The 12,482-nt window shown below is 63.0% G+C and overlaps 2 protein-coding genes across 5 annotated transcripts; both read right to left on the reverse strand.

The window, feature by feature from the left end:
- LOC111161846 (tubulin polyglutamylase complex subunit 1) lies at positions 1–6,959 on the reverse strand. Its single transcript, XM_022525854.1, has 2 exons — positions 6,471–6,959; positions 1–801 (listed from the first exon to the last, which is right to left on the reverse strand). The coding sequence occupies exons 1-2, from the start codon at positions 6,806–6,808 to the stop codon at positions 264–266; spliced, it is 876 nt and encodes a 291-aa protein (XP_022381562.1). The 5' UTR covers positions 6,809–6,959; the 3' UTR covers positions 1–263.
- Positions 6,960–7,921: 962 nt separating this feature from the next.
- LOC111161898 (mucosal vascular addressin cell adhesion molecule 1) lies at positions 7,922–12,257 on the reverse strand. 4 transcript variants are annotated; one of them, XM_022525967.1, is made up of 5 exons: positions 11,869–12,257; positions 11,397–11,669; positions 10,687–11,010; positions 8,942–9,352; positions 7,922–8,292 (listed from the first exon to the last, which is right to left on the reverse strand). In XM_022525967.1, exons 1-5 carry the CDS (start codon positions 11,927–11,929, stop codon positions 8,183–8,185), a joined length of 1,179 nt encoding a protein of 392 aa, XP_022381675.1. In that variant the 5' UTR covers positions 11,930–12,257; the 3' UTR covers positions 7,922–8,182. The 4 variants fall into 4 exon arrangements, with proteins under 4 accessions (XP_022381675.1, XP_022381674.1, XP_022381673.1 ...); XM_022525966.1 differs by lacking the exon at positions 7,922–8,292 and having other exon boundaries at positions 8,671–9,352; positions 10,687–10,977; XM_022525965.1 differs by lacking the exon at positions 7,922–8,292 and having other exon boundaries at positions 8,671–9,352; positions 10,687–10,980.
- Between the last annotated feature and the right edge of the window lie 225 nt (positions 12,258–12,482).

Below are 12,482 nucleotides of genomic sequence, written 5' to 3' on the forward strand. Positions count from 1 at the left end.
GCCTGGAGAACAGACTTTATTACTGTTGAGGAGAGGGGACCTTGTGGGGCTGCGGGGAGGGGGTGCCCACTTCCTGGGACCCTCGGCCTCCCCTCTGAAGGGGCACGAGTCCAGGCTGGAAGGTGGGGTGGGAGGACTCCCTGCACCCCCGCACGCAGGGACCTTCCGGTCCTGGTCCCAGACCCGGGTTCCGCCCAGGAGCAGGTCCTCGCACAGCCCCCCAGCTGTGCAGGTGGAGGAGGGGCAGGTAAGGTGTGCGTGGCTCAGGCCACCGGCTTGACCTTGGCAATGAAGAGGGCGGCAGCCTTCTCCAGGAACTCCTCCCGGGTCATCGGGGAGCCGGGCCGCCGGGCCCCCAGCGCGCGGTCCATGGCCAGTGCCAGGCTGTCGGGGCCGAGGCGTGAGCCAGCCTCCAGGTAGCGGGAGGGTGCGGCGGCTGCGTCGCTGGCCTGCAGGGCCCCCTCCAGGGTGTCCAGCACGGCCTGGCCCACGCGCCGGTCAGCCACAGCCAGGGTGGGGTCCTCCAGCAGCTGGTAGAGGGCGCCGGCCCGCGCCACGAACTCCAGCAGCACGAAGCAGGTGAGCGTGCCGGCGCGGAAGACGTCCAGCGGCACGGCCTCGTGGTCCCGGCACTGGATCTTGTGCAGCAGGGGCGCCACCACCCCCTCGGGGGCCTCCCCGTCCCGACAGATGCGTCTGAGCAGCTCGCCGTAGGTGCGCCCGTCCAGCCCCGGCGGCTTCTTGCGCCCGCCGGCGCTCAGGCACTCGTAGGCCACGCTGACGTTGTTGTTGAAGGCCGTCCTGTGGGAGGGCGGAGCGCTGGGCCAGGTGGGCAGAGCCCAGGACCGCCCCCGGCCCCGCCCCCGGCCCCGCCCCCCAGCCCCAACTGCCGTCCCCTCCCGTCTTCCTCCAGCAAACCAGGCCTGGTCCAGCCCCAGGACCTCTGCAAAGGCCGAGTCCTTTGGCTGGTGTGCCCTTCCCCCACGTCTCCCCATGGCTCCTCCAGCTGCTCCGACTCTATGCTCAAGTGTACCCTTTCCACGGCCCCCCACCCCCTCTTTATCTTCAGGGCAGTTACCACCATCTGACTTAATGTAAGACGTCCTCGTGATGAAGTTTCACATCTTTCCGAACGTCAGCCCACGAGCCCACTTCAGGGAGCTTCTGTACAGCTCCCAGTGCCCCGCACACGGTGTGGCACGCGGCAGGTCCTCTGTACATACCTGCGGAGTTGGCCAATGGGACTGCCCTCCGACAAGGCCACTTACACTTCCGGGGGGGGCACTCCTGGCCTTTAAATGTACGTTACTTCATGCTCCCACAGTCCCACAGCCGGGAGTCAGCAAGCTACACGCATGGGTCGTATCTGGCCCATTGCCCATTTTGTACATAAAGTTTTATCGGCACATGGCCTCATCCAGCCACTGACATGCTGCCTGTGGTTGCTTTCTTGCTGCAAAGGCAGAGCTGAATGGCTGCAACAGGGACCGACTCACGAAACCGAAAGTACGACTGTTCTTGTCTGGGAAAGTTTGCCCGCCTGCCATCGGCTGTGAGGTGGGCACGGCTCTGCCCCACGGCGCGCCCGAGGCCCCAGGACGTGGCTGTGCTGTGCTGTGAGCCTCACGAGCAGATGCAGGGAGCACGGATGTTAAGCGTGGGCTGCACAATGAGCCTGGGGGGCTGGTCGGCCCCATGTCTCACTCTCTCACTGGACTGGTGGCCCTTCAGCATTTCTACCATGACCCCTAGGGAGAGAAGGCACACTGCGGTTCTGTCCACCTCCTGCGTGACCCAGGAATCCTGCCTCATCTTCCTGTGGGCCGGCAAGCCGGGAGCCCCGTCTGCGCTGGGCTGCCCCGTGTGAGGCTGCTGGGTGCGCGTGTTGCCCCGTGAGCTCTGCGCATCGGCGGAGGCAACCGCCACCCAGAAGTCCTAGAACAGGAGCCTGGGGAGCCCCTCCCAGCTGGGGCTGCACCCTCGGCCCCGTCTGGCTATAAACTCCTTTCTCTTCTCGTCGTTGGGCCCTCATGATGTGCTGGGACTTGTGGTCCCTGAGACCAGTGCCGTGAAGCGTGAAGGATGCCAGGTGCTGCCTCACGCTCCCGCGACCTTTGTCACCGCCACCGCATTAGCAGGCTGAGGCCTCGAACTGAGGTTAAAGCCCCTCCCCATGGAGGGTGGGAGGTCTGCTGTGAACAAGCGTGGCGGTCGCTAGGGCCTCTGTCTGCTGCCATCCCTGCCTAACAAGTCACCCCCAGCCCAGCAGCCTCAGATGGCGGCAGACGGCAACAGCGTGCCAGGCGCTGTGGGTCCGGAACTTGGCCGCGTCTCAGGGTCTGCCCGCCTTCTGAAGGTGCACACGCCCGGGCCTCGGTCTGAGCCCTGGGCACGATGGCCAAGTCCCAGGACAGGAGACAGAGACCACGGCCCGCCACACTGCCCTGCCCGATGGGGGTGCAGGCTGCCCCGGCTGGTGTGGGCGGGGAGGGCCCAGTGGCCTCCTGAAGACCGGCCACCCCTCGAGGGGAGGACGGCCCACAGGACTTGACTCTGCCGAGAGGTAGGCGTGGGAGCCACACGCGGTCCACTTCCAAGGCAAGTTCTGAGCGGTCCGCCGCCCCTGGCCATGCTAGGGCACACTCCCGGCACGTGCATGAGCGCACCCCTGCAGCCTCCGGCTCCGGGTGTGGGCAGCAGTCCTTTGTTTCGGGGCCACTGAAGTCCCAGAGCTGTGGCTGCCACGTGACGCAGCTTGTCCCCATGGGACCACGGTCCACGATTCATCTGACTCTGGGCCGTGATGCCTCCTCTCCAGCAGCCTGGCCGGCCCCCCATGGGGGCAAATTCCCTCCTCCCTAGAGGCTGAGGCCGACAGCAAGACCCGGGTGCTGTGTGGCTCCTGTGTTCACCGAGCGCCCTCTGGGAGCACAGCTCTGTCCCCGGCTCCCACCTGGCCCCACCTTTGGGTTCTGGTCACTCGAGAGCGAGGGTCCCCATTCCTGCCTCTCAGGGTTCTCATGGGCCAAGTACCTAGCACAGCGCCTGGCACACGGAGGGGTCCCTGCATCCTTGGCGTTAGCTGCCACCAGGGCGGGCCTCAGTGGGCTGCCCACGACAGTCCCGGCCTCGGGGGGCGGGCAGACGCGCAGAGCGGTAATCACAGCTCCACGAGGTGGGAGCTGGAGGGCAAGACGCCGAGGAAGGTGACTCCTGACCACTGGCCGGTGTCCGCAGTCCCCTGGGGACTCCCACGCCGCTCCCGGCGGCCGCCAGGGGGCACCCGCTCTGTCTGCCGGGTCGTGGTGCTCTGGAACTTGGCTTCCGTTTGTGATGCGGGGACGGGACTGGCACCGGGGGCTCTGCTATGTCAGCCCCCACCCAGAGCACTAGAGTGTGAGCATTTGCTTACATAATACCTGTGCGAGTGTGCACAGAACACTTCTGGGATGAGACATGGAAACCCTTCCCTTTACACCAGGGGCCCTCCATGGGTCTGTCCCCGGGTGACTCCCGGTGAGGTCTGGGCGCACTTCTGGGTGTCATCCCTGGGTAGGTGGAGGCCAGGGAGGCCGCTCAGCACCCCGCGGTGCCCGGGAGGAACCTGGACTCGGTGGTGCCCTTGGAGGGGGGTTTTCCCAGGTCCCGGGGGGCCTGCGGAGGAAGGCACCCAGGCAACGGGGAGGCTCAGGGGCCTCGGGGCTGGGGGGCACACCGTCCAGATTGCACGCTGGCTCTGCCCCCTGGTGGCCATGCGGCCCTCAGCAAGTCTCACAAACATGGTTTTTCTGTCCTTGGGGCCTTGAGGCTAGCAGGGGGTGGCCCACTGGACCCTGGGCCACCACTCCCAGAGACCAACACTTCTGATCCGCGCACAGAGGCGAAGGGGGTTTTGGAGGACTTCTCTCTGCATCTTGCGTGCGGATGAGATGCTCAAAGAACAGCCCTGAGACGGCCCAGTCAGCCACTCCACGTCAGAGGAGCACCTGCTTCCCACATTGGCCAGGCCTGGCTTTTGCTGTTGGCCCCTTGGGCTAGGTCCAGGGGCTCCTGATGGGGCCCCTGTCTGCTGAGCTGGACCCTGGCTCTGTCTCTGGGGATAGCAGGGGAGTGCAGGGGCTCAGGCATCACCGCCCCTAGCGCTGCCACTCCCAGGTTCATTCCACCCTCCGCAGCCCCGCAGCTCCAAAGTGCTTCCAGCCTACGGCTCCCAACACCCCTGCAGGGCAGTGAGACCTGTCCCCCCAAGACGCATGTCTCTCTGGAACCTGTGAGGGTGACCTTATTAGGAAACAGGGTCTTTGCGGGTGTCATTTGTCCAGGATGTGGAGATGAGGTAGCCCTAAATCCAAGTGTCCTTAGAAGAGAAAGAAAAAGAGACACAGAGGAGGACACTGGGGTGATGTGGCCACAGGCCGAGGGACACCTGGAGCCCTGGGAGCTGGGAGAGGCAGGAGGGACCCTCCCCTAATTTCTACATCCAACAGGGGCTTGAACTTCAAACCCTGAGATCAAGAGTTGCTCCACCTACTCTGTCAGCCAGGCGCCCCACATTTTTGTTGCTTCAAGCCACCCGAGTTTGTGGTCATTTGTTACAGCAGTCACAGGACATGAATACAGCTCTCCTGGCCCTAAGTCCAACAGACACTTGTCAGCCCGCATCTATGGGCTGCCAGCCCACAAGGTGCCTCTGTGTGAATTAGGAAAAAACTCCACAAAAAACCTTCATAGAGGGGCACCTGGGTGGCTCAGTCGTTGGGTGTCTGCCTTTGGCTCCGATCGAGACCTGCATCGGGCTCCCTGCTTGACGGGAAGCCTGCTTCTCCCTCACCCACTCCCCTTGCCTGTGTTCACTCTCTTGCTGTGTCTCTGTCAAATAAATAAATAAAATCTAAAAAACAAATAAGCATACAAACAAAAAAACCTTCATAGACATATCTTTGTTTGTGACTGTCTATAGGTGAGCAGCTTGTGCGATGAGTGGCTTGTGCAGTGTTTGGCCTGAACAACTGTACATGGTGGCCCGGCCACTGATGACTTTTCCCCTTTGGAAGATGTCCCGCGATGACATTCTCTTCTAGTCCCCTCCTTCATATCTGGTTGGCCTGATCATGCTTTTTTATGGGTTCTCCAAGGCTGGGGCTCCTCAGGATTGGGTCCTGGGCTTTTCTCAGTTCTCCTGAGGCCTTCACAACCCCTCCTGGCTGACAACCTCCTGTCCTACTTGCAGACCCACCTATCCATCCTCCAGCTGCAAGCTTCTCCCGGCCACCTGACCTACGAGTCCCCAAGCAACCCTGGAAACTTCCTCCCAAATCAGTGACCTCCCACCTCAATGGACAGCCCCACGGATGGCCTAGGGCTGTCTCTGCATACTTTCTTCCCACCGTTGCCCCTGCAAAACCAGCAACTTGGGACTTCAGAGCACATGGATACTCTGCTCAGATGCCCGCCCTCCATCCCCCTTCCCATACCTGGGATCCCTCCCCAGCTTCCCAGTGCTGTCCTTATGGCCTGTACCTGTGACTCTCTTGGGAGGGCTGCCCAAAAGGTGGGCAGGTGCTGGAAGCAGTGGGGGAGGGCAGAATCCCCTGGTGACCAGGCTGGAACATTCTCTTGCCTGGTTTCCTCTCCCTTCCTGGGTTCTCCCGGGAACACTCCCTTATAAATTACCCACACATGAATGCTGCCTCAGGTTCTGCTTCTGGGGACCCCTCCCCACCAGCCAGTCCCAGGGCACCCACATCCAGTCACGACCGCACCTGTTCGGTGTTGTTTTGAAAGCTCAACCCATTTGATGTGGATCGTTTGTTCAATACATATTCCTCAATCACCTTTCATGGGCTCAGAACTGTTGGGGGGGGGCACGTGTGTGTGGGGGAGGCGCCACCGCCCCCCCCGCCATGCTTCAGCCCCGGGAAGGCCGAGGAGCCTGTGGGTCCCACAGTGCAGCTGCACGGCCTCCAGACCAGGGCACCTGCCCGCCTAGTCCCTGCAGCCCCTTTCCTGTGCGTGAGGCTGGCCTCCTTCTGGACAGCCCGCCTGCCCGCTGGGGGCTGCCTCCGGGGGTACGGGCCTCGGATGAATGAGCTGTTCTCAGCGTCCACAGTCCAGCCCTGTAACACCCATTTTCCGGTTTAATGGATGGGCATGCAGCGATGCCAGCAACGAAGCATTTAGGAAAACCTAGTTTGGAAGGAGCCGGCTCGGAGGACTAGCTCTGTGGCTCTGGGTCCTCTCTGGGCTCCGTGATTTTCTAACAGTGGGGCGGGCTGGAGGGGAAACGACACCTGCAGAAAGGCACCCCCAAAGCCGGAGCGCCCGCGGTCGGGGTCCACCCGGCGCTAGGAGGACTACCCGGCCCAGCACGTCCGCAGGCAGCACGCTGGGGCTCGCGTCCGCCTCGGCCCCCCCGCCCCCGCCCCCGCCCGGGCCCGCCCCGCCCCACCCCGCCCCGCCCCGCCCCGCACCTCTGGGAATGGTGAGCCAGGCGAAGGTGCCACAGCGCGCGGCCCAGGCGCTGCTGCTGCAGCAGGAGCTGGCCCGGGGGCTCCCCGGCGCCGCCGTTCGCAGGCGAGCGCAGGCCCATGTTCTCGAAGTAGTGCGCCAGGAAGGCGATCGGCTCCTCGGGCCGCGCCTCCAGCACCTTCAGCAGGGCCGCGCGCAGCATCTCCGTCACGCCGACCTGCCGCAGGAAGTCCTCCTCACTCTCGGCCGTTGCTGCTGTGCGGGACACGGCCGGCCGGCCGCTGTCGGTGAAACCGGCCACCGGAGCCACTGCCGGCCGCCGCTTCTCCACCGCCGCCATCTTCGGTGAGGGCCGTGGGACCGGAAGCACCGCCGTATTCCACAGTGCGCGGGCGCCTCGGGGCGGCCATCTTGGCTATGGGCGGAAGGCGCCCGGATCCCACCGGGAGACTCTGGCAAATGAGTGGAACAGGCCACTTACCACCCCGCACTAGGTTCTAATTGGCATCATTTCTCCGGGTTCCTCTTTGCGTGTGCCGGTTAGCTCTCCAGGCTCAAGCCCGGAACCTGAGTTTTGCCAGACTCCAAGATGGCTCTTCAGGAAGGGCATGGTCTTTGGCCTGAAGCCGTATTGCCCGCCATCTTGATAGCGGGCGAGTCCCTTATTAGCATGGTCCCCTAGCAACCAGTCTCCTTGGAGATCTGGGAAGCCCCGCCGAGCGTGCGCCGGGACTGTCCGAGTCCCCGACGGAGCGCCCACCCCGCTCCGCTTTCTGAGTTTCCTCTGGCCTTTGTGCACCGTCAGGCTTTCAGCCCGGTCCGACCTGCCTCTGAGTTTACGGCTCACCCCGGTGGGGGGAGGTCTCCTCTCCCCGCCCGCCGCCCGCCAGGCTGAGCTGGGGGTCGGCTCGCCGAATGGGTGGACCGACCGAGGTCCCCCGTCCCCGTCCCGTGCTGTTGCCTCTCCTCCGCACCCGAGGGGTCTTTCTCGCACCGCAGCCTCTGCCGCTCTGAACCCTCCCGTAGCTCCCCAGTGCCCGCAGGCGGAACCCCAGCATCTGCAGCCTTTCATCTGCTGACGGGACTCCCAGCCCCTCCTCGCCTCTCCCCCACCCGACCGACTCGGCCCCCAAGCCACCCCAAGAGAGAGAACATAGCCTTCAGCAAGCGGCTTCGGTGGCTTTTGTCCACGCTGTCCACCTCTCCCCCCATCCCCCGCCCCTCCTTCCCCCACTTCTTTTGAGGACTTCTAGTTATCCCTGAGGTGTTCTCCCATCCGGGAAAGGCACAAGCCTTTGTGTTCTCCCCACCCCAGGCGGAACCTGCACTCCGTTTTTCCCTTTCCTCCAGCCCGCGCCAAGAAGGGGTCCGCATCCTGTCCATCCTCATCTCAGGGGAGTCGCCCAGTGCAGACGGTGAAATCCTTGTAACACCACAGAAACCACTGAGGCAAACCAGATGCTCTTTATTCTCCAGCTCTGGACCACTGGGGGGTGGGTCCTCAAGGGTCCCACTGAGGGGGAACTCAGAGGCTGGCCATCAGGGTTAGGGGGTTATGGTCAGCTCTCCAGACTTAGGTCCAGAACCCTGCAGTCGTCCTCTGGCTGCAACTGTGTGGCAGGAAAGGCAGACCATTTGAGGAGCGGCGCGGCCAGTCCCCCTCAGCCCAGTCCAGGTGGGGCAGGGGGCCCCAAGCAACTGGGGGGCTGGGTGGTCACTGGGTAGGTCTGCAGCGTTTCCGCAGCCGGTGGGCAAGGAATGCCAAGAAGAGCAGCCCCAGCACCAAGCTGCCCGTCCACAGGGCTGGGGGTGTTGTCTGGCAGCCTGGAGAAGGAAGCGTCAGGAGCCGTGAGCACCTGGTTGCAGGTGTGGGGGAGAAGTTCAGCAGAATCCGCTAGGGGCTTCCCTATTTACCGAGTTCCCTGAGATTTTAGAGAGGAATTCATGGTTTAGAGCGTCTTTCGGAGTGTACAAAAACTGCTGAAATATCCAGACGACTCCAGAATGGATCTTTTGAAAGGTACGTGGGACCTTTTGGTTGGAAGTGACATGGCCGCCCCGCATGCCTGGCTAGTCTGAATGGCCCCTGCTGTCCGTGTAAATTACACACCACATGTTGACCAATTAGTTTTTTTTTTTTTTTTTTAAAGAGAAAAGAATGTAAAATATCTCATTTATGCTTCTAAATGTGGCTACTAGAAAACTTGAAATGATCTGAGTGGCTCTATTCTATTCCTATCCTACAAGCTGTTGTGGGGTGTAAAGGTCAGGGTTTACAGATCGCTGTGAAACGTAGTCTCTGAAATTTGCAGCCCTCACAGTGCCAAGTGACTCATCTTCCACCGTAAGGGAAGCCCACGGGACAGCTGGGGACACCGAATCTGAGCAGGCCCGTTCCCTGTCTGAGGTCTTGATGCTGGGCTTCCCTCCCTCTGAGGCTCCCCCAGACCCCTCCCGAGCCCCCAGAACTCACAGATCTCCGGGACCAGGTAGAGGCTGGCCATCTGTCCCCCTGGGTCCAGGCGACACTGAAACCAGCCCTCAGCGCAGCAGCCGGCCCAGGGCACACTCAACCAAGCCTGGGCCCCAGCCTCCCGCCTCTGGTAGGCTTCCAGACCTCCCGGGGCCTGGGTCCAGCCCACAGCCACACCGGGGCCACAGAGTGCCTGACAAAGTAGCTCCAGACCCCCTGCGGCTGGAGACTGGTGGATCTCTGGGCGGCAGGGCCGGTTGGAGCTGTTCCCTGGTGGAGGTCCAGGACTCCCGGAGCTGCTGTTCCTGGGCGGGGGTCCAGGACTCCTGGAGCTGCTAGTGGAGCTCAGCTCTGGGGTGGCCTCGGGAGAGGTCTTGACAGGGGGCTCCGGGGAGTTCAGGCTGTGCAGGACTGGAAAACAGGGTGATGGGTTTTCTCCTGCCCCAGGCTCTCTCTTCTTTTCGTCTCTCCATTTAGACCACAGGGTTGGACCAGAAACGCTGAAGCCCCACCCTGGGCCACTTGGACAAATTGAAGGGTATCCCAGTGGGGAGGAGCGGGGTCAGGGTCTGCCTTGGTCCCCTCCCCACTCTGAGTGAGTTTCTGAACGTCTGCGTTTCAGTTTCCTCAACTGTAGAGAGGGTGACAACCACCCATCCTGGGAGCTGCCACGGAGACTGATCGGAGTGCAGGGTTGGTGAGTACTGGACTTTACAAACTACAGGACTGGGAGGTGGGGGGAGGGAAAGTGTTCCCTGGCAAATGGAAGGCGTGCTCTGTTCCTTGTGGTACAGATGGGGAGACTGAGGATCTGGGAGGGGATCTGTACACCCTGCCATAAAACGTCTTTCAAATCCAGAGACCTCTCTGCGTGCTCCCACCACTCCCTCCCTGCCCCCCCTTCCAGTCCACTGGGAGCTCTCTTGCTCCATCCCCACACCTGATGGCCCCAAGGACATTAACGTGAGTTTCATGGAGAAGGAATTTGTGCTTTTTTAGTGAGAGGATGCCGGGGACTTCATGATGTGAACAACACTTGTTCTATTTTAAATGTTTGTTAAATTAATAATGTCTGACATGAACCGAGCACCTACTGGGTCCTCAGCCCCAATTTAAATGTTTTCACTTGCTCATTCATTCAGCAAGTGGTTATTGTGCACCTGCTATGAGCTGGGCACTGTGGTCTCATCCATCCATCCATCCATCCATCCATCCATCCATCCATCCAACCACCCATCCATCCATCCATCCACCCATTCCCAGTGGAGGGTGGAACATATGCAAAGGTCCTGGGGCAGGACCAAGCCTAGCCTCTTGGAGGAGCAGCTGGGAGGCTCATGTGGCTGGAGCAGAGCGAGGGGGGGGAGAGGGAGAAGGTGAGGGCAGGTGGTTCAGGGCCCTGTGGACATAGGAGGATTTACCCAGAGGGAGTTAGGAGCTCTGGAGGACTGTGAGCAGAGCAGGACAGGATCTCAGGGGGTCTGGCACAGGGAAGGTGCTCAGTTAACCTGTTGAACAGCTGAATAAACTCATGAGGAATATCATACTGGAGGCATTTGGGGCTACCCCCTACTGTAGATATTGTGACCTGTCTAGATGGGGACACGGTGGGGGGGGGCTGCGGAGCCAGGATTCCAGAAGAGCTCCTGGGCACCACTCATCAGGGCTCATAGGAGCTGGGTGGGGGGACTTCACCTACTTCCTGGGGCACTGTGTGTAGGCTGGCCAGAACCCCAAAGACTCACCTGGAATGGCCCGCTGGTGGCTCAGCCTCAGGCCAGGCAGGTTCATGGTTGCCCGGCAGTGGAGGGTGAGTGAGGTGGGGGTCTCCAGTGGGGGCAGCAGCCAGCGCTGTGTTACTCGGAGCAGCTGGTCCTCGCCCTGCTGGGGCTCCTCCTCCACATCCCAGTCCAGGGCCTGCACCCCCTCCAGTTCCTGGTCCCCCAGGAGCAGGGATAGGGAGAGGGCCTCAGGGTTGGCAGGTGTGACGTTATGGGCGGTGCAGGCCACCTCTTGGTCCCGCCTGGCCACCAGGGCTACTGGGGAGACAGTCAGCTGGTCTGGGAATGCTGTGGACAGAGGGTGTGGTGGGGGGGCGAGCCCACAGGGTCAGTCCTGGGCCCTGAGGAGGGGGCTTGGGGTGCGGCCAAGAGGTGAGTGGGGACTGCTGGTGCATGGGTTCCCAGAAGACCCAGTGGCCACAGCTTGTGTATCTAGAATGTCAAGTATGGAGAATGGGTCCAGCGCAGAAAGAGTGGGGGTCAGGTAGGGGGAGGGGGGTTGAGAGGAGGGAGTTGGTTGCAGGGCGACTCAACTGGAGCTGATGCAGTCTTTGGGGGGGGCGGGTGGGCAATCTGGGAAGACTCCGAGGAAAAGGTGGTATTGTTTTGGAGGTAAAACAGGGCTGCTGGGCGGCCGGAATGTGCCCAGGCAGCGGGGAGGGGACAAAGCTCACCGAACACCAGGAGCTTCACGGTCCGCAGCAAGGTGTCGGTCCCGCAGGAGCCCACGCACACTCGGGTGCCGGCCTCGGACAGGGAGGCGTTGTGCACCGAGAGGACGCTGCTGCGCGCGTCCGACCGCACGGTGCCCAGACTGGTGTCCAGGCCCCGCCACTGCACCATGGGGTTCCTGGGGTCGGCGCAGGCCAGCCGGCAGGTGAGCTGCTGTGACCCGCCCAAGGACACTGCCACCACGGAATCTGGAGGCTCCATCTCCAAGGACCCACCTGCGGGCAGACGGCGCTCTCAGCCCCGCCCCCGCCCCCAGCCCCAGCATCCCCAGCCCGAGCACCCCCCCAGCCCCCCGCCCCCGGCCGGGCCTCCTCCGAGACCCCCCCCCACCGTAGGGTCCTCCGCCCCTTCCCCCAGCCTGCGCACCGCCCCGCTGCGAGCCTTCCCTCGGCCGGAGCCCCCTCCCCTGCTCACCCTGGGCTCGCTGGAGGAGCCCCAGGAAGACGGGAAACAGGAGGGCGAGACCCTGCTCCATGCTCGTCCGGGTTCTGTCCTCCGCCCGCCGGGGACGCGCCTTAAATAGTGGTGCCCCGGCTGCTTCCCGCCGCCCTGTCCTCCGGCTGCTCCCCGGGGCTTTCCCGGGGGCGTTTCCCGCCCTGACGCCCGACCCTGGAGGCGACAGAGAGGCAGGGGCTGGGGGCCAGGGTTGGCGGGGACCCCGCGGCCAGGGTCAGGACAGACTGGGCGGGAAGGTGTGAGCGGACTCCGCTCCGAGAGCCGGGAGGGTTGGAAGATGGGGACTGGAAAGGGTGGCGGTCCGAGCCAACCGGACGGAAATCGGTGCCAGGCCGCCTCGACAGCCCTGTGGTCTCAGCCTCCACGGCCCGAGCGGCGGAGCGGGGTGGGGGGGGTGGTGGTGACCAGAGCCTTCGTCCCGCGCGGAAGTGCGGAGGCGGTGGGGGCGGGGCAGGTTCTCCTGGGGTGGGGCCTCCTGCGGGTGAGGGTGTGTGTGTGGGGTCACTGGGGGTGGGGGGCTTGTGGGGGAGAGGGTCCTCTAAGGGGCGGGCTTTCCTGGGAGTGAGGGTCTC

Source organism: Enhydra lutris, unplaced genomic scaffold, assembly GCF_002288905.1.
Source record: "Enhydra lutris kenyoni isolate GAN:26980312 unplaced genomic scaffold, ASM228890v2 scaffoldscaffold86, whole genome shotgun sequence".
Taxonomy (NCBI): domain Eukaryota; kingdom Metazoa; phylum Chordata; class Mammalia; order Carnivora; family Mustelidae; genus Enhydra; species Enhydra lutris.

Excerpts from the sequence above, each read along its gene's own strand:
- LOC111161898 (XM_022525963.1), bottom strand. The coding sequence starts at position 11,929 with ATGGAGCAGGGTCTCGCCCTCCTGTTTCCCGTCTTCCTGGGGCTCCTC. Across the intron at positions 11,011-11,396 it reads CGTGAAGCTCCTGGTGTTCG|CATTCCCAGACCAGCTGACT; the intron begins GTGAGCTTTGTC and ends CTCTGTCCACAG. Across the intron at positions 9,353-10,686 it reads CCACCAGCGGGCCATTCCAG|TCCTGCACAGCCTGAACTCC; the intron begins GTGAGTCTTTGG and ends CCTGTTTTCCAG.
- LOC111161846 (XM_022525854.1), bottom strand. The coding sequence starts at position 6,808 with ATGGCGGCGGTGGAGAAGCGGCGGCCGGCAGTGGCTCCGGTGGCCGGT. Across the intron at positions 802-6,470 it reads CTGGCTCACCATTCCCAGAG|GACGGCCTTCAACAACAACG; the intron begins GTGCGGGGCGGG and ends GCCCTCCCACAG.